The 26,390-nt window shown below is 46.1% G+C and overlaps 1 protein-coding gene across 2 annotated transcripts in view; it reads left to right on the top strand.

Annotated features, from left to right (window-relative positions):
• GALNT16 (polypeptide N-acetylgalactosaminyltransferase 16) overlaps nucleotides 1-26,390 on the top strand; it is a 608,740-nt gene that overhangs the window by 310,277 nt on the left and 272,073 nt on the right. For both annotated transcript variants that reach the window (XM_069638585.1, XM_069638586.1), the window contains exon 2: nucleotides 13,983-14,158. In XM_069638585.1, the coding sequence (XP_069494686.1) occupies nucleotides 13,983-14,158 (176 nt within the window). The remainder of the gene's footprint in view (nucleotides 1-13,982; nucleotides 14,159-26,390) is intronic.

Here is a 26,390-nt window from a genome sequence, read left to right as displayed (position 1 = left end):
TGTGTCATGCATGACGCGTGGCTTCAGAGCAATGTTCGAAGTGAGCCGGAACGGTCGGGAGCGGTGTTCCACTACTTTGTGAATTTAAAGCACTTTTCTCCATTTTACAACCGGATTTCAGTCACAGTTTCACTACTTTTTTGGTACACTTCTATAACTGCTTCAGAAAATGTAACACACTGCATAGGCTTTGTCGGTAGATACATAGCTCTCAACTCACATGCTTTTGGCGGGTGTCACCCGCCTTCTAAACAGCTGACTTACCCGCCAAGCCTCCTGCATGCCCATTCATTTCAATGGGCCTCTCGCACGCCAAAAATAAAATCGGGTGTTTTCACCCGCCTTTGTGACACAAATGGTGGAGAGCTATGTAGATACAGAAGTGGCATGGTTCCTCGTGCCCTGCGTCTGTAGGCCAATAGGACTTATTCTTTGCATTCTGGGATTTGTAGTTTTGTTTTTCCCATTCTAAATTCACCTCTGTACGTTGCGGGACGCAATGAAAAAATAATGATGACGCGAGAGGGCATGGGAATCCGAGGTAATTCGCTGGCATAAGGAACATTCAGATCGGTGTAGTATGTTGGGACCGGGGGTGGCAAGAAGAGCGTAGCGCGTCACAAGAGCATCGTAGTACGTTATAGGTACATCAACAAGCTGTGGAGAGTAGGGCATGGTACATGGAGCATTTGCAACGTGTAATGGGATAGGGAGAATTCCAGAAGCCGATGTACAAGGCTAGGAAGAACCAAATGGCTAAAATGCTCACCAGTCGAGTTCACACGATTTCCTGAAGAGGTAAGTCTTCAGTCTATTACCGAAGAGGAGGCGGTTCTAAACTTCTCTGGTGGCGACCGGCAAGCTGTTCCAAAGGCAGCTCCTCAATCGGGGGTCTGCAACCTTTGGCACTCCAGATGTTTCGGACTCCAGTTCCCATGATATCTGGCGATTGACTATGCTGTTTAGGGATGATGGGAGTTGTAGTCCAAAACATCTGGAGAGCCAAAGGCTGCAGACCCCTGCCCTAGATTCTGCCTCCAAATGTGGAACTAAGGTTTTAGGGCATAAGGATCACCGGTTCTTTTGGTGAGAGGTATTTTTTAAACCTTCTGCCTGAATAAGGCAAAGGGTTTTAAAGACGATTCATGCTGTTGCAGGGGACCCAGTGCAGGGAAAGGAGAGCAGGCGTGATGTGATCCCCGGGTGCCAGGCCCCAAATTAATCTTGCTGCCTTATTCTCGATTATTTGTTGATGTGTCGGGTTATGAGAGGCCAGTGAGGAGGCTCTCAAAATAGTCAAGGCAAGAAAGTACCATTGCAGAGTTGACCTGAACTTTTTGAGGCATTTTGAGGAGCGGTGGGATGAGCCTAAGAACATGCCGCTGAAAATGAGGTTTCTTGATGAGTTCACGAATCTGAGGCTTTAAATCCCTGCAGCACGAATGACCACATTATTCCATTCCTGCATGTCTCACGAACAGGCGAGGGCCATGCTCTGATCACTTACCGGTAATCTCCATTATGAGTGCTACTCTTCCTCGTCCCAGTACTCAATACTGTTGGGACTGGGACGAGGAAGCGGGATTAAGTGGTTATGAAAACTCCACTTACTCGTTTCACAGGAGGCCAGATTATATAGACCGTAAAAGTGGAGAAAACCAAAGACCCTGTAGTTAAGCCACAGTCAGGGTCCCCTTTGAGGGCTGTGTGGAAGATCACGAGTCCCGTTCGGAGATTCAAAAAGTTGTCTTTGGCTGACTGGTCCTGACAGGGGACAACAGCAAAACTAAAGAGGTGTTCGCTGGAAGGTTTAGAATGAATCCTAACCTCTGGCATTGCTCTGGGCAACCCTCCAGACCATCGTTCTTCACCTGCCAAGCCATTACATAAGGGGAAAGACCATATGCACATAAGGCCTGGTGCCACCCTAAAAGGGGCAGTCCAGCCCGAACTGCTTGGCCAGATCGCTTCTGCACGAGACCACATGCTTCCCCAAACATGTTGACAGGGGGCAAAACATATATTTGTTTTATCTTGGCCGAAGAAGTCAGGTGGGGCGGCAGTCAATGGTTTAATCCGCTCACAGAGACCTCCTATTCTGGGAGTGGGTTAATATGAACTATTAAACTGCCGGACTGAAGGGGATGAGGAGAAAGCATAAGTGGTATTGCATGCCCGATGCTACCACATGACCTTTGAGCCTGGTGACGGTACACAGTGACAGTACACACAGAGACGTCACATGGCCCTGGACTCGAATGACCTTTGAACAGTCTTAGGAAGACGAAGACCTGTCGGTGCTTGTTTGCACAAAAAATATTTTGTTCAGGGACTTTCAAGAGCGGAGCAAATTAATGAATTCTCATTTCGATGAACACATTGATATCCTTGTTTAAAGTCGCATGTTCAATCGCCAGCGTAATAACCCACTGTTTATTGTTCCAGCAACACCTTTCGGGTTATAAGGCCTTAATTGGGAGGCCTTTAATAGATGCCAAGGGGCCCTGTGTCATATCTATATGCGTTACAGTGACTGTATTGACCTATCAGGAAGAGACAGTTGTTATTACGACAATGCTCCATTACATGAACCTCCATTGGCAAAGCCAACAGCTTGGGTTGTGTGTAGGCATGGGATAGGCATTTGACAGGCATTGCCTTGGCCATAAGATGGCAACAGCTGGAGCATGAATTGATTGCCTGGTGTCATGATAGCAGTGCACAGCTTATGCTGATAAACAAGCCAAAACTGTTGGCTTTGTCAATGCTTGTTTTTAATAGGAATTCAGTGGAAGAAACAGATGAAATCAAGTGGTTGAAGGCATACTTGGTTGAGACATTTAATTACACCAGTAGCAGATTTACAATTAAGCCATTAACTCTCAGAAGACTGCTTAGAAATAACACTTGCAGGCAGTTACAGCCCACAGTTTGATGTTACTGCTTGACAGAGCTAGCTCAAAGGGATCCCAGGAGGGTGTGTTTTGGACAGGAAAGGGCTCGTAGTGGGTGGCAATGGCCATAGGGATTAGAATGGCCATGGGCAGTCAAAAGCTGTGTGCCATACTCAGGTCATTGCTCTGCCAACTGTACACCAATGCAGTATTTTCAGTTTATAGGTGGTGCTGCGCCACCTAATAGCAAAAACTAAAAAGGCTCGATGACGTGATAAGTACTCCATTGTTTTCACTGGTCGCCACCAGAAGCCCCCATTCACCCTCCCACCCTCTAAGGGCAAGTAGCGGCCACCCAGGGCCGGGTGGTCTAATCGGTATCAGGTAATATTATCGCCACCAAAAATATCGCCGTACATATGGTCGCCAGGCACGGCTATAGGCGATATTTTTAGTGGGCATCATATTTGGGGGTTTTGGGACGGGGGTTGTGGATGGTCTCCACTGCTGCCTTTAAAATAATATTGGGGTTGCAGGGATGTCCCCCCGCAGGTTCCATGCCTTGATATCCCCGCAAAAATATGGCGATATTTTTGTATGGTGATATTTTTGCAGGGATATTGACACATGGAACCGTCTAATCACACACAGAGCTGAGGCCTGGCTATGCCATAGGGATCACAGCGTCATTCGCTCTTTGAGAAGGTCCTGATTTACAGGTCATTGTGTGAATTAACGCTGACATTTAGAGGAAAACCAAAGGGGAAACGTGTGTGACATAAAAGACAGCGGCTTGCAATTGGAATATATTGACCATCGAGACGCAGCATGGCCTTTAGCGCAGAGCCAGACCCCCATGTGTGGAAAGCGTTGATTTCTTGACAGCTCACTGACTCTGAAAAGGTCGGCAGTGATTGGGGAGAGACAGTCACATGTCAAGAACGCCTGACATTTGATTGACTCCACCCCGGTCCTATCGGAGTTAGTGGCTTGGTCAACAAAAACGGCCAATTTTCCTTTCCAGGCATGCTATAACTGCTTTTATAATTTGGATTTCGAAGCCATCCTGAAGCAGACACCATTTCGTAATGCTTTTATAACTTACCGGCAATCTTCATTACTTCTTCATCCTCTTCCGCCGCCCAGTCCTTAATACATGCGGATATAATCGAGCAGCATGAGTTACCTTGCCTCACTTTACTAAGGTGACGAGACATCCCAATTTTGCCGGGACTGTCCTGGAATTGGGTGCTTTGTCCCCCTTTGTAAAGATTAATTTTCCATTGGAAAACTCAGTGGTCCCGGTTTTTGGTAGTAGGTCTTCATTGCTGGCAGGCAGGAATGCACAGTCACAAACATAAGAAATGCTGCTTTTTATGATTTAAGGTAGTGGTAGTTTGTGATAAATTAATTACATTATGTGTTCATTCTACCAGTAACTCTTAAACCCCCTTCTCCTCCGAACGCTACTGAAGTGTACTGCTTGGACAGACGCTGTCTGAAGTAAGTCCTACTTTTATGTTAGTTGCCCAGTCCCGGTTTTTAATTTTTTTAATCTAGTCACCCTACACTTTACTCAAAACAAACCCGCACCAACCGCATGCCACCAGTGGATGCATGGATTGCATTGAGAGACCCCCAGACAATAGCTCGCCCCTAACCTGCACCATTATGTCACTAGGCAGCCTCATCCCACAATGGCCACCCCAAAAACAGATGGCGAGCATCTGCCTACTACCATAACAATAACCTCTTCATGGGACGAATTCATATCAAATTAAATTGAAGCATGTCTCACCAACGGAATTAGTCATGCCATGAAACAAGCTGGGGCCAAACATTCTTTAGCAGAAATGATGCAACATTAAACAAAAATGTATTCATTCCAATATGTATAAACCCTGTAATAAGAATGGAGATGTTTGCACTTTATGTAATGATGCTTTAAAGTGCTTTTAGGGACCTGCATACACACAGGAAAGTGCAAATGCTATTAAATCTAAAATGACCGCCCGCTTTGTAAACTGTCCAAAACACATAGATGACTGTTCTGAGTGCAGATATTAAATATAAATGCCTTCAATGTACTGAATATAACACTCTCAATCCAAATTTTCAATATTTAGGAAACAACCATCTCTTCAGTGTTGCATCTTCTCCTTAAACAGGCATTTCTTGAGAGGAACGCTAGTTTCCACGAATAGCCTTCATATTGAGAGGGCCTTGTCTTATTCAGTGCTTAAACTACTGGATACACTTGTAAAATACTTTGGGACTCATCACGAGTTGGGCGATATCCCGGCAGTATTACCGGGCTATTAGTGTTACCCAAACACCCCCGGCGCTATTAGCGCTGGATCATGGGTTTGGCCGAACAGTAATTCCCGATTGGGCCCATTCGTGAATTCTCCATTCCCCATTGGGCCCAATAGGAAATGTTCAGTGCAATTACTGCCAACATTTACATGCTGCCAAAGCCATGATTTGGCAGACCCTTAAATGTGGCGGTAATTGCATTACTGCCACATTTAAGGTTTACAGGCAAACTCCTGATGACCCTGTTTGAATTAAAGAGGTGGTCCAAGAGCTTGGTCACGTGGACACTGTAACAAATGCACAATATTGACTTTCCGCCACAAGTAGCTTTTTGAAGGCGAACTTGCCGCAGATAGATTGCAGAACTTCACATGTAAATATTCATTTGTCTGACAAAGATGTATTGGATTCAGTCCTGCATTTCTTAGATAGAGGGCGATTATTTGTTCCAAGCCAGGTACCATCGAATTTACAATTTGAAACAGAAATTAGACCCATTTTATGCAAGATCACCCATAAAGAACATTTCAATGATTCGGATAAAGAAGCATCAGGAATTGATCATACAAGATTCAGATTCAAATCAATATTTTTACCACTAGTTAAGGCTTTGACTAAGGAAGTCCTAACATTTCCGCTGGTGGTTACTGAGGGATTACAGTATATCTTATCCAAAAATAAAACTATTATATAACAAACTCCTCCTTCTGCTTCCTTCCCCATCATGATGCTGCCACAGAAAGTGAGAAGGGACTTGCTTCCGAGCTCCTCTAGCCTCACCCTGGTGGCCATCTTAAGCTGGCCTGATCTTCCTCTTGATGGATGGGCACACCACAACTCAAGCTCATCAATCAAACGGAACATCATCCTTAGCTGAAAACCGAACACATGCAGGTAAATCGAGCAAGGTGCTAATAGCGTTAAGTCCTGCATACTTAGGTGGGCTTGGATGGTAATTGCCTTAATCCTCCACTGAGGCCTTTGCTTAGCTCAAGCCTACCTTGGGTTGGTCTAGTATTGTCTAAACCCAAGCCAGAATGCGTTGTTTAATGCTATAGTGTGACTAGTTGCTTGCTAGATATTTTGAACTAGGGCATAAGCGTGAACACATTTAGTATTAAAATCCACATCGACCCACTGTGCAAAGACAACACGTGGTGCACAACACTAGGACACTTGGCAAATCATTGTCATAACAGGGCTAGACCCAAGCACTGGCTTACCTGACAGCTGTGAGAAACCTGAAGGTGTCTCCCTAGCTAGTCCCAGAGGATCTATCATCCAGGTGTCCAGGACACAGCCATCGCTATTGGATCGAGTTCATAGGGGTGGACCAGTGAGGGAGGATCACCTGGATAGCGGGTTCGGGGGGGGGGGGAGTGTCCTTGGGGAGTGGGTGTGGGACACCAACGGGTGAGAGCGGTATCCTCCTTCTTTCAACACCTTTTCCCCATCCTACCACGTAGGACATTCCAAACGCCCCCCCTTTTCTCACACAAGCACTTTTGCACAACACGAAAGACATCAGACTAACACCAGGGCCATTTACTGGTGTGCCCAATACCAGGGTCTAGCAAAGTCAGGCAATAGACCAGAATATTGCACACTTGACGGCCCTTTCCCTTCCCCATTGGGATAAAAGGTGGAGCACAAGCGCACAATACCAAGGCAGTCTGCATGACGTAAGAGCTAACTCAGCACAGCAGTTCAAGAGGAGGAGAAGGACGGCGCAGACCGAGGGTGTGACACAGAGATAAGTGACCTTGCCCTTCCTGAGCCAGGCCTGTGAAACCTCCACAAACAGAAACATAAGACTGCGAGCAAAGGCCAGTGTGTGTTGCAGCAGATGTCTACAGTACGTGAGACCCTCCTCTGCTGATAACGAAGCCGGGGAAGGATGTCGGTCTCATGGTACCAACCTTGACTCCAAGGATAAAGAAAGGCAAGCGGTTCATCACAGCCGGTGAGTCGAGGGGAGAATCGATAAGAAACCGAACTGTGTTGAACGAAAAGTAGCCAACGGCCAATTTGAAGTTTGAGATGAAAAAGTGGCGGGAAACCAGAAACCGAGGAGACCGGTACCACATGGGTGCTCAGGCAGGAAACTCTAGGCGATTACCTGATGGTAGAAACACTACTGTAACCAGAAGCCCTAGGAAAGAGGTCAAAGTGGTCATACAGGGGTCTTGCAAATCCTCTGTACCGTCGAAAGTCTATGACCGGCAGATGATTGCGAAAGCTAAGGAAAGTGAATCCTGCATGTTGAAAAGTTAATACATGAACTGTATATCGGAAAAGTCGGCGAGAGTGCACCGTTAGAGGGAAACCGAGAAGAGAAGCCCAAAAGCTTGTTTAGAAAGACATTAAGATTTGTGAAGCAAGAAGTATTGCAAGACAAGGGGAAGCCCCCCCTTGTCACTGAGATCTGAGCCCGGTTGAGGGAGATCCAGGGGTGGAAAACTATTACCCAAAGTTCACTGAGAAGGGTACTGTTTTTTGTGAATTTGTTGAATACAATTACTGAGGGGTTTGCACCCAGAAGAGGGGGACCCAAGGATGAAACCGACACCCAAAGTATACGTGAAGCAGAACTTTGTGTTTGTTGTGGAATGCATCAGGCAATAGGTGTTTCTTAATTTCTTAATATAGGCCCTTTTATTTTGACACAACGCCACATGGACTGCCTTTTTGTTCATTTGATGGTCGAAACTTGCTCCCATCTTAGATTTAGGTTTAGGTTAGGCGTTTTTCCACCCTGCATTTACAGTTCAATAAACACCCTTGAACTGAGCTCACTTGTGTCTGTCTTTACTGTTGCCACCATGAGTTCCGTACACAGCCAAGATATTGATTTTGATCAATGAATGGGGCTAGCAAGCCTCTATAACACAACCACGCAGCACCAATGCATCACCAATATGCAAATAATAGAATGCCCCTGCCAGACTTCCGGGTGGACGCCGATCCACAATAATGCAGGGCTGACTGCACAACTACAACACAGGAACTGCGGGGGGCAAGGTATGTGTGGGAGCATTGTGATTGCTGTCCTGAAGACTAAAGACCTGGCCAGTTCTAAAACCCACCCCATATCTGTTCCCTCCTCTTCTGCCCGCGCCCCACTGCCAACTGGTGCTTGAGTTAAGTCCCACTTTCGACGTTTCCAAGTCCAGAAAAAACGAGATCCATTTAAAAAAACCAGGAGTCAGAAGTCATATTACTCTACGTTTAAGATAGACTGTCATTTGTGAAGTCTCAGTAATATGGTATTTTAATTTGTCCCTAAATGTCTCCCCGATTTACCCCCAGAACCACCCAGTTCACGAGACCAGGCTGGCACTCCTACAGATCCGCGTGGCACTTTCTGTCTTCTTTCCCAGCCATTGACTTCATTCGTAATGATCTCAGACGTCATTTACTCAAAGGGTTATTTATCCATGGATGTATTTGGACTTTCAAGCATTCGTGTTTAGGCGTGGACTTCCTTTCCCAAAAAAGTCACTCGGGGCTTCGCCTCTAATCCTCAACTATTTTCAATTAGAGTTCCTCATTGCAGCGGAGTTTGCCTACTCGTGTGGTCATTTTATTTGTTGCGCTTAATTGTAGATATTTCCCACTTTCTCTCTGTTGGTCATGTTTTGGTTTTTCTGCCCCTGAGCTGCCAGCATGGCCCTGGTCTTCCTCCAGTTCCCCAGTGGCGTGGCCAGACTCTTTTCACTGGGGTGGCCAAGTGGGACACTGACTTATGCAGGGGTGGCATAAAGTACGAACACACTCACACACAGAGTCACACTCACACACTCACACACACTCACTCACACACTCACACACAGAGTCACACTCACACACTCACTCACACACAGAGTCACACTCACACACTCACACACAGAGTCACACTTACACACAGTCACACTCACACACACTCACACACAGAGTCACACTCACACACACACACACACACTCACACACAGAGTCACACTCACACACACATTCACACACAGAGTCACACTCACACACACATTCACACACAGAGTCACACTCACACACACACACTCACACAGAGTCACACTCACACACACACACACTCACACACAGAGTCACACTCACACACACATTCACACACACACACACATTCACACACAGAGTCACACTCACACACACATTCACACAGAGTCACACTCACACACACACACTCACACACAGAGTCACACTCACACACACATTCACACACAGAGTCACACTCACACACACATTCACACACAGAGTCACACTCACACACACACTCACACACAGAGTCACACTTACACACACTCACAGAGTCACACTCACACACACTCACACAGAGTCACACTCACACAGAGTCACACACACACACACAGTCACACTCACACACAGTCACACTCACACACAGAGTCACACTCACACACACTCACACAGAGTCACACTCACACAGAGTCACACACACACACAGTCACACTCACACACACACTGAGTCACACTCACACTGAGTCACACTCACACACAGAGTCACACTCACACACAGAGTCACACTCACACACAGAGTCAAAATCCTCTCTCTCACCTGCAAATGTCCCCCCTACCTGGTAAACAGAGTCAACAAGAGAATCTCAAACCGTCCCACAAGAATAACTAATGCTTACACTTTAGTGGTGCCCAGATACAAAAAGAGCACAGCTGGCGGCTCCAGATTTCCGGTCATAGCTGCACAAACTTGGAACAGACTCCCTCTAGATCCCAGAATCGACCAACCTTACCCTAGCTTCAGGCGGAAGGTCCTTACCTGGATACGATCCAATGACATTTAGCTTGACCTCCTCCCCTTACTAGGACCCCTCGCCTTGCCACCTGCTCCAGAGATCCCTGATGATTGTAACTATGTTAACTGGTTTCTGTTCAACTAGCTTTAACTGTATCTTCGTACTCGGTTCCGTACATGTACTTTGCTTCTAATTGAACTGCATAACTGTAATTTCCTGTAACCAAGTTCTCAAGTATCCTTGTAATGTCTGCACCCAGCTACCCATTGGGTTTGGTTTTGCGCTATACCAAATAAACAAACAAAACACACACAAACACCGTCACACACACACACACACACACACACACACACACACACAGTTACACACACACATAAACACACACATACACACAGTCACACACATGCACACACAGTCACACACACATACACAGTCACACACATACACAGTCACACACACATACACACACATACAGTTTAGGATAATGGGGTGGCCCCGGGGGTGGCCAACCAGATTCCAGGGCTAGCACGTGCCACCCGAGGCCACTCCCTGGACGCACCTCTGCCCTAATGACAGTTCTCCAATAGTGGCACATTATGTAATCCTGCCCAATTGAGATAAAATGTTAAACATATGTTAAGGGCTCCTTTCCGGCCTTTCAATAGGCTCTTGTTCAGAAGTTCACACTGATACTTTAGATATAGCTTCAGCAGAAAAGCCCAGTTTCCTTCATTGAATTCCTTATACCTTTATCTGAGTGAAAGACTCCAGCTGGCCCAGCAGGTGGTGTTGCATCTGGCAGAGGGTGGCAGGACTCACAGGCCTTGTGCACACTTCCAAAGAAGCCCGGTGGCGTGTGGATATACTCACCTAGCGTAGCATAACCACATGGCATACCATAGTCACATAGCATAGTATGGAATACCATGGTATGGCATAGTACAGTACAACATAGCGCGGCATCACAACATAGCATGAAGTAGCATAGCAACCCAACATAGCATAGCGTGTCGCAGGATAGCACTCTTGCATGGTGCTGCATAGCAAGACCTAGCAATGTAGCTTAATGCCATTACCTAAAATAACATAACGCACGAGCATAGCCACATGGCATACCATAGCCACATAGCATAGCATGGAATACCATGGTATGGCATAGTACAGTACAACATAGCGCGGCGTAACAACATAGCATGAAGTAGCATAGCAACCCAACATAGCATAGAGTGTCGCAGCATAGCACTTTCGCACGGTGCCGCATAACAAGACCTCACAATGTAGCTTAATGTCATTACCTAAAATAACATGACGCCCAAGCATAGCGTAGCATAACCCCATGGTGTAAGCAATCCATTAACAGTGAAGAGCTAATCACAAAATAGGTACATCGGTTCACAATTAAGAGAGCTGCGTGTATTTCACTTGGAGTGTGTATGTCAAGGGGTGTAGCAGTGGAATTCAGAAAAGGTGTAATTAGGCTATTTCGCTATGTGCTACTTGAACCGCGGTTCACCTTCTTGCATCGAAATACAGGCTGTCAATTTCAGCAGTGAGGTTAGGAGCGGTGACCGGTTCATTAGTTTGGGTTATTTGGTGGCGCCGAAAGCACTACCTATAAGCCAAAACTTGTGTTATGGTAAGTAAAGCTAGGAGAGATGTGAGGAGGGACACACAGTCTGTCGGTGTTTGTGGTTATTTGCTCAACCATTGACCACACAGGGACATGCTAACCCCTAGGCCCACTCCCACCAACTGCCTGCCCCTCCTAGCCCCATACACGCCCCCGCGTCACCCCCCACATCCTGGGATCTCTTTGAGTTTGGCTCTGTTGTATCTGGGCAGCCAACTGAAAGGTAATGACTGGCTTGCAGCTACAAACCAGCTCCCGATGTTATCAAATTAGGTAATGACTGAATTGCAGCTATAAACCAGCTCCTGATGTTATAAAATTGTATTAACACAATGGGGCTTCAGTCACTTGAGTTATAAGCAGTGTGTGTGTCCTTGCTTCCTCTGTTTCCTGCACTGAATGCTTATTAAAAACAAGTATTGACAAAGCCAACAGCGTTGACTCTTTTATAGGCATTGGGGAAGCATTTGCCAGGCACTATAATAATATGCACAGGTACTAGTAGCGTTGGCCAGCTATGAACATCTTCTGATCAGATAGTTCCAAGATGGCAGGGCCTACATCATGCAGATCCCATGCCTACACAAAAGCCACAACTGTTGGCTTTGTCTTTACCTGTTTTTTTGTTATATTAGAATGGTCACACAGGTCAGCTTGTCAATGGCAGGTGCATCCAGGGTGGTTATGAGAATGACCCCTAAAGTAGTGGGGGGCAACAAGTGGCTCTAGTCGGCAGCCTTATAGGGATTGGCAGAAGCTGCATCCAATCCTCTTTATATCTGTCACTATCACTACATATCTAGCACTATCGCTACATATCTAGCACTATCGCTACATATCTAGCACTATCGCTACATATCTAGCACTATCGCTACATATCTAGCACTATCACTACATATCTAGCACTATCGCTACATATCTAGCACTATCACTACATATCTAGCACTATCGCTACATATCTAGCACTATCGCTACATATATCACTACATATCTAGCACTATCACTACATATCTAGCACTATCGCTACATATCTAGCACTATCACTACATATCTAGCACTATCGCTACATATCTAGCACTATCGCTACATATCTAGCACTATCACTACATATCTAGCACTATCGCTACATATCTAGCACTATCGCTACATATCTAGCACTATCACTACACATCTAGCACTGTCACTACATATTTAGCACTAGCACTATCGGGCACTTGTGCTAGAGCATAAACCACTAAAGGCACTGTTCCTGTAATATGGTCCACATTATGAGGCAAAACACCATGAGCTTTTAGTGCCCAGAGCGGGTGGTGGCTTGAGTGTCCTGGACGCCAATGCCCTCCATGGCAGTTCAAGAAACCTCATCTTTAGGTCCCATTAGATTTGCCATATTGATCCCGTCTGATCTCTGGAATCCTGTAACTCTTCTTACCTTCAGTAAGATTGGAAAGAGGTGATATGCATGCAGGTGCAGAGTTGTGCCTTTGTGATGGTGCATGCACCGTAACCTTGTATACAATGGGCCTCATTACGTCTGTGCCAGTCTGGTAACAATGGTGCCAGTAAGCCTAGCAGCAGTGGTGTTACCCGACTGGCACAGTACGACTCTGCGGGCGGATGCTGTCCCGCCCACCAGGGTCTGTCCTGGCAGGTGGAACGGCACCGCCCGCAGAGTTTCACGGAAGCACCGGCACCGTTATTAGCAGCGCCGTTGCTTCTGTGGTCCCCATTCCCATTGAGTCCAATGTGACTCAAATGGAAATGGGCACTTACCATTAACCGGCGCCTGACTTCCCGGAATGCCGGGTTTGTAATCCCCGGTGTTTCCGGCAAGCAAGGCGCCGGTAAATATTGCAAGTCCGGCGGCAACCTGCCGGTTTTACCGGCACGATTACCGCCGGACTTGCAGTGAAGCCCAATGTATTCATAGTGAAGAATCCCTTTGAGTTATGCTTTCTTTGTTGTATGTATTACTTCATGTGTACTAGAGTCGGTGGAAGGCCCTTGTGCCATCTACACAGGATTTCAATCTTTTGTTGATAATGTTTAATGGCAGAAATGAAGGCATCAACCCACTGAGCTGCCTTACTGGCATGTGATCAATCTAGAGATCTCAACTAGACCCATGTGAGTCAGGTGAAGCCCACTGAGGCCTGGGTCTTTTCTTAGCATTGTCCTACAGTTTGCACATTTCCAATATAAAAGCAATACTACAAGTCCCAGAATGCAAAGAAAATAAATCGGGGGCTGCGAGTGGCCGAAATGGGTATTGGGGAAAGCTCTGTAAATACGTGAAGCGTGCTGCCCTGTTGCAGTGTATTATTCAAATCTAGCGCCTCTCTGAAATAGTACCCTCTTTTACAGGTGACCAAGATCCCACAGACAGAGCGGGGCAAGCTGAAGGCCTTCGATGAGAAGGTATACTTGTCCTCAAAGCTGTTGAAGGCTGGAGAGGACCCGTACAGACAGCATGCCTTCAACCAGCTGGAGAGCGACAAGCTAAGCAGTGAGCGCCCGATTCGGGACACCCGGCACTACAGGTACGGCTTTGCCTTTCTCCCAAGCCTCTGCTTCTTGCCATAGCAGGGCTCTCCAAATGTATTGGACTACAACTCCCATGATCCCTTACCATTGACTATGCTAGATAGGGCTGGTGAGGGTTGCAGACCCCTGTACTATAGGAATACCCGTAGCAGATATAAGAAGTGGCAATGTCAACAAGAAAGGCTGGGCCCACATTCGGGGCCCTCCTTTCGGGCTCCTCTGAGCTCTTTCCTAGCTGTCCTGGGTGACCCGGCCTGATGGAGACATGTGGGAAGACGCCACCATACAGCATTAGTGATGCAATGATCAATGTGAGAACGGGTCGGCTGAACGCCACAAAATGTAACTTTGGTTAGCTTCTGTGTCTCCTAGTTTTGTTAATTTAACAATTCACTGTGTCTACTAGCACATGAATTCTATTATTGACCTCCCAGCCAATCGGAATGCTTGGAAAGCAGTCTCTAATCTCTGGTATAGGCCTTATGTCAAATATTCTGACTTGAGGAGCAGCCTAACAAGAAGCACAGTAACACTTGTATTTAGCTTTGCAAAGGCAAAGTAGAACATGTGCGGTTCAGTTCCCCGAACTAACCGACAGCAATGAAACACAAAAAGTGTCAAGGTTATTGTTTATAGTTCATTGTCGAGCAAATTGACATATTAACATTACAAGTTACAGCACACACAAGTGCTGTATGTTTTTGTTTTTACACTCTAAAAAACAGTTCCCTTTTTAGTTGACCAACTTCTTGTGCTAATAGTCTTGTGGACCTCAGGGATGGGTCATTATCGCTTGCTAATGACCCTTCACCAATGTATAGCCGTTTGCTTCATCTTGGTCAATAACTTGGGGGCTGGTCATTATCCCACGATATTGACCTCTGCCCGAGTCAATAAGCCTTAATTAATATTCAGAATTGGGGACTATTTCAACATGCTTGGAAACTTCATAACCATGTATTCCTAGTACATAAGTGGACCTCACTGATTTTAAAACAGAGGACCCCCTTCCTTGTATTTGACATTGTGCTGTGGAGAAGGCACAGCTGCATTTTCTATCCATTTTCCAGATGTGGAGAGTCTTTAGAGTCTTGACCCCTTTTATTTATTTATTCATTCATTTATTTTGACATTTGTTAAGCGCACCTAACCCGGGGTCATCTGGGCGCTGGTTGCATGGAGTGTTGGTTACAGCAAGGTTACAGGCAAGGAGGGTTACATTAATTACATTGCTTACATTCATTACAGGTAGTGGTTACAAGAGACCGTAAAATAAGTGGTACAAACATGTTGTCTGCAGCACTATTTGTGTTCAGGGTCAGGGTGGAGACGGTGGTGCCGATAATTGGAGAGTAAATTGTAAAATGTGGAACCAGAACCCGGAAAGCAGTGCTCGAATCACCGCAGACTCGCATGACCACACTATGTGATCCTGGACACATTACTATATCGCCTTCTGCTTTGTCTACTTAACTGGCAACTTAAGATTCATTTAAGTGTCTGCTACAGACAAATGCCCCCTCACATATGCTTTAATAAAGTAAAGTTCTGCTGTTTATATGCAGGAAAAAAACTGGTGCTGTCATAGGCTGAGCTTTACAAAAAAATAATATCGATCATTGTTCTGCTGTCCACTGAAATCTGGTCATTTTATGCACTTGCAAGACTTCAGTCGAAACGACTTAGCATATTCATTGGCACATCTGTTTTATAAGGTCATATACTTGCACGCGGCATGCTTGTTTGTACTCTCCCCACTAGTTTGCATTGTGGTGGACATATTAAATTAATAATAATTTGTTTTTCATGTAGTGCTTTAACCTAAAGCGCTTTACATAGGACATATTTACATACATTACTGTTATTAGCCAGTCGAAATTGGGACTCATTCATCAGCCTCGGAAGGATGAAAGGCTGAGTTGGCCTTGCCGGGATTTGTCCCTGTAACCTGCAGATCAAACACAGATCACAGCAACAAGCGTTTAACCCGCTGAGCCATCTTAGCGGCATATTTATTTATTTGTTTTTAATGCGCCGACAACCCGCAGGCATCTTGGCGCACATAAACAGAAAAGACATTGTTACACGGGACCATTGGCTGGTGAAACCCAGGTTTTAGCCATAGCAAAGGCTGAGTGGGCTATATCAAAGGGCGATCCCTGGGGAAGAGGGCAATCAACTTCAGTAATTCATAGAGAAGAGTCTTTAACCATTTTCGTACAAGGCCTTTTTACGCATGGAAATCTTGTAAATACAAGCTTTATTATTTTCCTGGGTACATTTACACACAGGTTTAGAGCAGATGGCAGTGCAAAGGTCGGGTTACTTGACAAAAACCAGAAGGCTTCTTTTGAGGTTTATCTACATGGATGTAATTGCAAGCCACCTCTGAAACAGAATGTATTTCTCTGAAGCCTTTCAAAAAAAGAAACTGCACATTGTGATAAAAGGAATGGTTTCTTTCCATTCAGCTTCAGAAGCACTGTGCATGTTTTCCTAGAATTTTAGGATAGTGTAATTAATAAGATGGAAAACTAAGTTGCAATTGAGAATTAATATTTTGTAGCAAATTATGCATTTTTTTTTTTTTTTTACAGTGAAAGCAAACCAGTATTGCACAATTGTATTTTTCAGAGTTGCGGTGCTATGTGCATAATCATGCATAGGCAGATCATTTTTACACTTATAATTTAATTTACAGTCTAATTATAAAAACAGTGACTATGCCCAGTCTAGTTTACATCCATTCAACCTTGCAGGCAATCGGGTGCATTACTATAAATGGCCACTGGCAGCAGAGTCTTTGCTCAAGGGTGAGTGATTGTCATTACACTGATTCACAGGTGTTCTAGCCTCTCAAATCTTCAGGACTACAATTAAAACATCCAACACCTGGATGTGCAAGCGCTGTTCAAAAACAACAAATGAAAGTTACATTGGTAATTGAAATAGAAACTCAGCAAAACCTGCCCCTGTGATAATCCAGATAGGTATTTAAGTTTATCTAGCGCTTCATGAAAGGCTCATCATACTTCTAGGTACGGTGATTATTATACCTCAGGCGATACTCAGTTAACTGATCTCTGAAGGATGTTAGCCAATGAGATAGCTCAGCCGGTTGAGTACTTGTTGCTGCAATCTGTGCATGAACTGTAGGGTGCAGGTTCAAATCCCGGCAAGGCCAGCTCAGCCTTTCATCCTTTCGAAGTCGATAAAGGAGTACTGACTTTGGTTTGGTGGTAATTGTGATAAATATGTTCTATGTACAGCGCTTTTCCAAAAGAGCTATATAAATAACCATTTGACCACTAGATTAGATATAGAATTTAGCATGGAGTCCTTGCCTCTCTGCACTGTTGTATCATAACATTGGCATACCATTAGGTAGTAATATCTCCAGGAAATGAGGGCTTTCATTAAACATCAAAAGACAATTCTGCTATCGAACCTCAAAACAGACAATATAAATTCATGTTTGCTTTACAGTGTAATTGACTTGTTTTTTGTGTTTTCAACATTTAAATATATACAAGAGAGATCAAATAACCAGACCTTAGAGAAATAATGAAAGGTGTATTCTATCACACTGCAGAAAGCTGCCGCATAGTAATGGTTTTTGCACACGTTGGCTGGATGTCGCATACATTTTACTCTTGCAAAGGAGAAAAGTCATTTTTACTCTTAAAATCACATTTACTCTCCAAGTTTAAAAATAGGGAGTAAAATACTCCCACATCAAATTCTTATCTGGAGCAATATATATATATACACATATATATATATATATATATATATATATATCTCCCTGATGTTGGGCATGCCACGTTTCTTTTTCATTTTTAAACTGCAAAATACCATCTCTGTGGGCACGAGCAAGGACCGCACTGCAGCCTGTATATTCCCTTTGTGAAGAATGAAAAGGAATGCCACGCTCTCTCCTGGCATGGCCTATCAAAAAATGTCACCATGGGAATTTTGGGCATACCTTGGGACACTTTAGTTGCGCCAAGATGGGCCATTTTTTAATTTCCCACTCGACTAACCTAACTCGCCCCTCCTCTCATTCAGATCCACCAGGGCGCCTGGAGGCCGTGCAAATGGCAGTGGTGTGCTATAAGAACCCAGCAATATTACGTCAGAAATATGATTGAAATAAAACCACGAATTAGGAAAACCTGAATCACAAAATCAAGCAGCCATTGCTTTCATCACCAATCCGTGCCGTGTTACGTGCACGCAGTATAAGGCCCCTAACCACCCCTACTCTCTCATCCCTCTACGCCACTCCGCCTCTACTCTGTCTGAAATATAGCGCTTCGAAGCTTCCACGAAATGGCGTTCAGTGCTACAAAAACACTGTGAAAGAATCGAATGCTAAATGGTTGCATTTTTTTGTATTGTTTTTCCTGGAACTGAATTGTGAACCTTCCAATCCTTGTCGCCATCGTTATATTTAGGCTTCATGGCCAGGCGGCCCTAATCATACATGATTGTATTGTCAGAAAGTGTTGATGAAGTGACCAAGTGGTTTACTTCCAAAGGTGCGGGCCATCAGACACTCACTGCTAACAGTGATGAAAAGGAGCACAGGTTGAAACACCTGCACCTGGCGTGCGCTATTGCCACACCCACGAGCATGGTATGCCTCAGATTGAAACACCTGCATCTGGCATGCACTATCGCCACATGCCTCAGATTGAAACACCTGCACCTGGCGTGCGCTATTGCCACACCCACGAGCATGACATGCCTCAGATTGAAACACCTGCATCTGACGTGCACTATCGCCACACCCACGAACATGACATGCCTCAGATTGAAACACCTGCATCTGGCATGCACTATCGCCACACCCACGAACATGGCATGCCACACCCACGAGCATGACATGCCTCAGATTGAAACACCTGCATCTGACGTGCACTATCGCCACACCCACAAACATGGCATGCCACACCCACGAACATGACATGTCTCAGATTGAAACACATGCATCTGGCGTGCACTATTGCCACACCCACGAACATGACATGCCTCAGATTGAAACACCTGCATCTGGCATGCACTATCGCCACACCCACGAACATGGCATGCCACACCCACGAACATGACATGTCTCAGATTGAAACACATGCATCTGGCGTGCACTATTGCCACACCCACGAACATGACATGCCTCAGATTGAAACACCTGCATCTGGCGTGCACTATCGCCACACCCACAAACATGGCATGCCACACCCACGAACATGACATATCTCAGATTGAAACGCCTGCATCTGCGTGCACTATCGCCACACCCACGAACATGACATGTCTCAGATTGAAACGCCTGCATCTGGCGTGCACTATTGCCACACCCACGAACATGACATGCCTCAGATTGAAACACATGCATCTGGCGTGCACTATTGCCACACCCACGAACATGGCATGCCACACCCACGAACATGACATGCCTCAGATTGAAACACCTGCATCTGACGTGCACTATCGCCACACCCACAAACATGGCATGCCACACCCACGAACATGACATGTCTCAGATTGAAACACATGCATCTGGCGTGCACTATTGCCACACCCACGAACATGACATGCCTCAGATTGAAACACCTGCATCTGGCATGCACTATCGCCACACCCACGAACATGGCATGCCACACCCACGAACATGACATGTCTCAGATTGAAACACATGCATCTGGCGTGCACTATTGCCACACCCACGAACATGACATGCCTCAGATTGAAACACCTGCATCTGGCGTGCACTATCGCCACACCCACAAACATGGCATGCCACACCCACGAACATGACATATCTCAGATTGAAACGCCTGCATCTGCGTGCACTATCGCCACACCCATGAACATGACATGTCTCAGATTGAAACGCCTGCATCTGGCGTGCACTATTGCCACACCCACAAACATGGCATGCCACACCCACAAACATGACATGTCTCAGATTGAAACACATGCATCTGGCGTGCACTATTGCCACACCCACGAACATGGCATGCCACACCCACGAACATGACATGCCTCAGATTGAAACGCCTGCATCTGGCGTGCACTATTGCCACACCCACGAACATGACATGCCTCAGATTGAAACACCTGCATCTGGCATGCACTATCGCCACACCCACGAACATGGCATGCCACACCCACGAACATGACATGTCTCAGATTGAAACACATGCATCTGGCGTGCACTATTGCCACACCCACGAACATGACATGCCTCAGATTGAAACACCTGCATCTGGCGTGCACTATCGCCACACCCACAAACATGGCATGCCACACCCACGAACATGACATATCTCAGATTGAAACGCCTGCATCTGCGTGCACTATCGCCACACCCATGAACATGACATGTCTCAGATTGAAACGCCTGCATCTGGCGTGCACTATTGCCACACCCACAAACATGGCATGCCACACCCACGAACATGACATGTCTCAGATTGAAACACATGCATCTGGCGTGCACTATTGCCACACCCACGAACATGGCATGCCACACCCACGAACATGACATGCCTCAGATTGAAACACCTGCATCTGACGTGCACTATCGCCACACCCACAAACATGGCATGCCACACCCACGAACATGACATGTCTCAGATTGAAACACATGCATCTGGCGTGCACTATTGCCACACCCACGAACATGACATGCCTCAGATTGAAACACCTGCATCTGGCATGCACTATCGCCACACCCACGAACATGGCATGCCACACCCACGAACATGACATGTCTCAGATTGAAACACATGCATCTGGCGTGCACTATTGCCACACCCACGAACATGACATGCCTCAGATTGAAACACCTGCATCTGGCGTGCACTATCGCCACACCCACAAACATGGCATGCCACACCCACGAACATGACATATCTCAGATTGAAACGCCTGCATCTGCGTGCACTATCGCCACACCCATGAACATGACATGTCTCAGATTGAAACGCCTGCATCTGGCGTGCACTATCGCCACACCCATGAACATGACATGTCTCAGATTGAAACGCCTGCATCTGGCGTGCACTATTGCCACACCCACAAACATGGCATGCCACACCCACGAACATGACATGTCTCAGATTGAAACACATGCATCTGGCGTGCACTATCGCCACACCCACGAACATGGCATGCCACACCCACGAACATGACATGTCTCAGATTGAAACACATGTATCTGGCGTGCACTATCGCCACACCCACGAACATGACATGCCTCAGATTGAAACACATGTATCTGGCGTGCACTATCGCCACACCCACGAACATGACATGCCTCAGATTATTGCCACACCCACGAGCATAGCATGCCTGTTGACTTGAAGTCCCGTTCCCGAACCTCACCCACACGAGGGCGTTTTGACTTTCTGGCCAACTTGGTCCGTTGTATTAAATGCGCCACTGGGCATGTCCCCCCTTCTTTGACTATTCGGGAATGACCGTTCATCCTAGGAATGTTCATTTATTGGAAAGACAGGTATTCCTTGTGGGAATACCCATTCGTCAGATGGCTGAATCGTCCATCGGTACTGGACGTTCCCAGTAGGAGTGCTCATTTATTGGAAAGACAGGCATTCCTTGTGGGAATACCCATTCTTCAGATGGCTGAATCGTCCATCGGTACTGGACGTTCCCAGTAGGAGTGGTCATTTATTGGAAAGACAGGCATTCCTTGTGGGAATACCCATTCTTCAGATGGCTGAATCGTCCATCGGTACTGGACGTTCCCAGTAGGAGTGGTCATTTATTGGAAAGACAGGCATTCCTTGTGGGAATACCCATTCTTCAGATGGCTGAATCGTCCATCGGTACTGGACGTTCCCAGTAGGAGTGGTCATTTATTGGAAAGACAGGCATTCCTTGTGGGAATACCCATTCTTCAGATGGTTGAATCGTCCATCGGTACTGGACATTTCCAGTAGGAGTGGTCATTTATTGGAAAGACAGGCATTCCTTGTGGGAATACCCATTCTACAGATGGTTGAATCGTCCATCGGTACTGGACGTTCCCAGTAGGAGTGGTCATTTATTGGAAAGACAGGCATTCCTTGTGGGAATACCCATTCTTCAGATGGTTGAATCGTCCATCAGTACTGGACTTTCCCAGTAGGAGTGGTCATTTATTGGAAAGACAGGCATTCCTTGTGGGAATACCCATTCTTCAGATGGTTGAATCGTCCATCAGTACTGGACGTTCCCAGTAGGAGTGGTCATTTATTGGAAAGACAGGCATTCCTTGTGGGAATACCCATTCTTCAGATGGTTGAATCGTCCATCAGTACTGGACGTTCCCAGTAGGAGTGGTCATTTATTGGAAAGACAGGCATTCCTTGTGGGAATACCCATTCTTCAGATGGTTGAATCGTCCATCGGTACTGGACGTTCCCAGTAGGAGTGGTCATTTATTGGAAAGACGGGCATTCCTTGTGGGAATACCCATTCTTCAGAAGGCTGAATCGTCCATCGGTACTGGACGTTCCCAGTAGGAGTGGTCATTTATTGGAAAGACAGGCATTCCTTGTGGGAATACCCATTCTTCAGATGGCTGAATCGTCCATCGGTACTGGACGTTCCCAGTAGGAGTGGTCATTTATTGGAAAGACAGGCATGCCTTGTGGGAATACCCATTCTTCAGATGGTTGAATCGTCCATCGGTACTGGACGTTCCCAGTAGGCGTGGTCATTTATTGGAAAGACAGGCATTCCTTGTGGGAATACCCATTCTTCAGATGGTTGAATCGTCCATCGGTACTGGACGTTCCCAGTAGGAGTGGTCATTTATTGGAAAGACAGGCATTCCTTGTGGGAATACCCATTCATCAGATGGTTGAATCGTCCATCGGTACTGGACATTCCCAGTAGGAGTGGTCATTTATTGGAAAGACAGGCATTCCTTGTGGGAATACCCATTCTTCAGATGGTTGAATCGTCCATCAGTACTGGACGTTCCCAGTAGGAGTGGTCATTTATTGGAAAGACAGGCATTCCTTGTGGGAATACCCATTCTTCAGATGGTTGAATCGTCCATCAGTACTGGACGTTCCCAGTAGGAGTGGTCATTTATTGGAAAGACAGGCATTCCTTGTAGGAATACCCATTCTTCAGATGGTTGAATAGTCCATCAGTACTGGACGTTCCCAGTAGGAGTGGTCATTTATTGGAAAGACAGGCATTCCTTGTGTGAATACCCATTCTTCAGATGGTTGAATCGTCCATCGGTACTGGACGTTCCCAGTAGGAGTAGTCATTTATTGGAAAGACAGGCATTCCTTGTGGGAATACCCATTCTTCAGATGGTTGAATCGTCCATCGGTACTGGACGTTCCTAGTAGGAGTGGTCATTTATTGGAAAGACAGGCATTCCTTGTGGGAATACCCATTCATCAGATGGTTGAATCGTCCATCGGTACTGGACGTTCCCAGTAGGCGTGGTCATTTATTGGAAAGACAGGCATTCCTTGTGGGAATACCCATTCTTCAGATGGTTGAATCGTCCATCAGTACTGGACGTTCCCAGTAGGAGTGGTCATTTATTGGAAAGACAGGCATTCCTTGTGGGAATACCCATTCTTCAGATGGTTGAATCGTCCATCAGTACTGGACGTTCCCAGTAGGAGTGGTCATTTATTGGAAAGACAGGCATTCCTTGTGGGAATACCCATTCTTCAGATGGTTGAATCGTCCATCGGTACTGGACGTTCCCAGTAGGAGTGGTCATTTATTGGAAAGACGGGCATTCCTTGTGGGAATACCCATTCTTCAGATGGCTGAATCGTCCATCGGTACTGGACGTTCCCAGTAGGAGTGGTCATTTATTGGAAAGACAGGCATTCCTTGTGGGAATACCCATTCTTCAGATGGCTGAATCGTCCATCGGTACTGGACGTTCCCAGTAGGAGTGGTCATTTATTGGAAAGACAGGCATTCCTTGTGGGAATACCCATTCTTCAGATGGTTGAATCGTCCATCGGTACTGGACGTTCCCAGTAGGCGTGGTCATTTATTGGAAAGACAGGCATTCCTTGTGGGAATACCCATTCTTCAGATGGTTGAATCGTCCATCGGTACTGGACGTTCCCAGTAGGAGTGGTCATTTATTGGAAAGACAGGCATTCCTTGTGGGAATACCCATTCATCAGATGGTTGAATCGTCCATCGGTACTGGACATTCCCAGTAGGAATGGTCATTTATTGGAAAGACAGGCATTCCTTGTGGGAATACCCATTCTTCAGATGGTTGAATCGTCCATCAGTACTGGACGTTCCCAGTAGGAGTGGTCATTTATTGGAAAGACAGGCATTCCTTGTGGGAATACCCATTCTTCAGATGGTTGAATCGTCCATCAGTACTGGACGTTCCCAGTAGGAGTGGTCATTTATTGGAAAGACAGGCATTCCTTGTGGGAATACCCATTCTTCAGATGGTTGAATAGTCCATCAGTACTGGACGTTCCCAGTAGGAGTGGTCATTTATTGGAAAGACAGGCATTCCTTGTGGGAATACCCATTCTTCAGATGGTTGAATCGTCCATCAGTACTGGACGTTCCCAGTAGGAGTGGTCATTTATTGGAAAGACAGGCATTCCTTGTGGGAATACCCATTCTTCAGATGGTTGAATCGTCCATCAGTACTGGACGTTCCCAGTAGGAGTGGTCATTTATTGGAAAGACAGGCATTCCTTGTGGGAATACCCATTCTTCAGATGGTTGAATCGTCCATCAGTACTGGACATTCCCAGTAGGAGTGGTCATTTATTGGAAAGACAGGCATTCCACACGGGAATACCCATTCTTCAGATGGTTGAATCGTCCATCAGTACTGGACGTTCCCAGTAGGAGTGGTCATTTATTGGAAAGACAGGCATTCCTTGTGGGAAAACCCATTCTTCAGATGGTTGAATCGTCCATCGGTACTGGACGTTCCCAGTAGGAGTGGTCATTTATTGGAAAGACAGGCATTCCTTGTGGGAATACCCATTCTTCAGATGGTTGAATCGTCCATCAGTACTGGACATTCCCAGTAGGAGTGGTCATTTATTGGAAAGACAGGCATTCCTTGTGGGAATACCCATTCTTCAGATGGCTGAATTATCCATCGGTACTGGACATTCCCAGTAGGAGTGGTCATTTATTGGAAAGACAGGCATTCCTTGTGGGAATACCCATTCTTCAGATGGTTGAATCGTCCATCAGTACTGGACATTCCCAGTAGGAGTGGTCATGTATTGGAAAGACGGGCATTCCACGCAGGAATACCCATTCTTTAGATGGTTGAATCGTCCATCGGTACTGGACGTTCCCAGTAGGAGTGGTCATTTATTGGAAAGACAGGCATTCCTTGTGGGAATACCCATTCTTCAGATGGTTGAATCGTCCATCGGTACTGGACATTCCCAGTAGGAATGACAGGTGGAAATATGGCAGTTCTGGGTACAATGGGAGAAATATGAGGGGCAACAGGGGGCAGTGGGCGTAACATGGCCAGATGATGGGGTAAGGGCCGCAGGGAAGGCAATGAGAGTGCAATGGGGCAAGTCTGTGGATAAAGGAGCACCAGGGGCAACGGGGCAGTTCTGGGACAGAGTAACATGAAGCAAACCCAGGAGCTGCGAGCCGTGGCGTCCTAAGTGTTCTAGTCGTTGGCATGTTCCCCTAAAGAACTGTTTGCAAAAGCTATAGCTTGCAATGCTCTACCTTTGCATGGAACTGTGAAGTGCATCATGTTGACCCATGTCTTTAAAAACTTGTTTTGGGGGCAGAACACTCCCTCCTTCCCGAATCCAGGTAAAAGGGTAGATGCAGCGTCGCTTGCTCTCACCAAGGTGGTGAGACTCTTTGCACCCAAGCACTCTACAAATTCAGCAGTTCAATGAATCCAGTGTAAGAGCGCGGACCGCAATAAATGTCCGACGCAAATGACCGCTTGAGAAATGTACGTTATACATAAATGTTCGTACATTTCTCATGCGGACACCCGTGGTAAAACGACACCGAATCCATACCAACACTAACCCTTGGCCCAGATCTGTTTGCCAGCCGAGCTCTCACCCACCAGCAACCCATGCTTCAGAAGACTTGGCATGGGAGACTGAATGCAGAAACAGCCGAAGCTTCACATCATGTTCACAAGATGTCCAAATAGCAATATATATCTTTTTTTATTGTGTTTGGTTGAAACAA

The sequence above is a fragment of the Ambystoma mexicanum genome, chromosome 14, assembly GCF_040938575.1.
Source record: "Ambystoma mexicanum isolate Mex_15411 chromosome 14, UKY_AmexF1_1, whole genome shotgun sequence".
Lineage (NCBI taxonomy): Eukaryota > Metazoa > Chordata > Amphibia > Caudata > Ambystomatidae > Ambystoma > Ambystoma mexicanum.
Note: the sequence above shows the minus strand (reverse complement) of the source record. Positions and strands in the feature narration are given on the sequence as shown.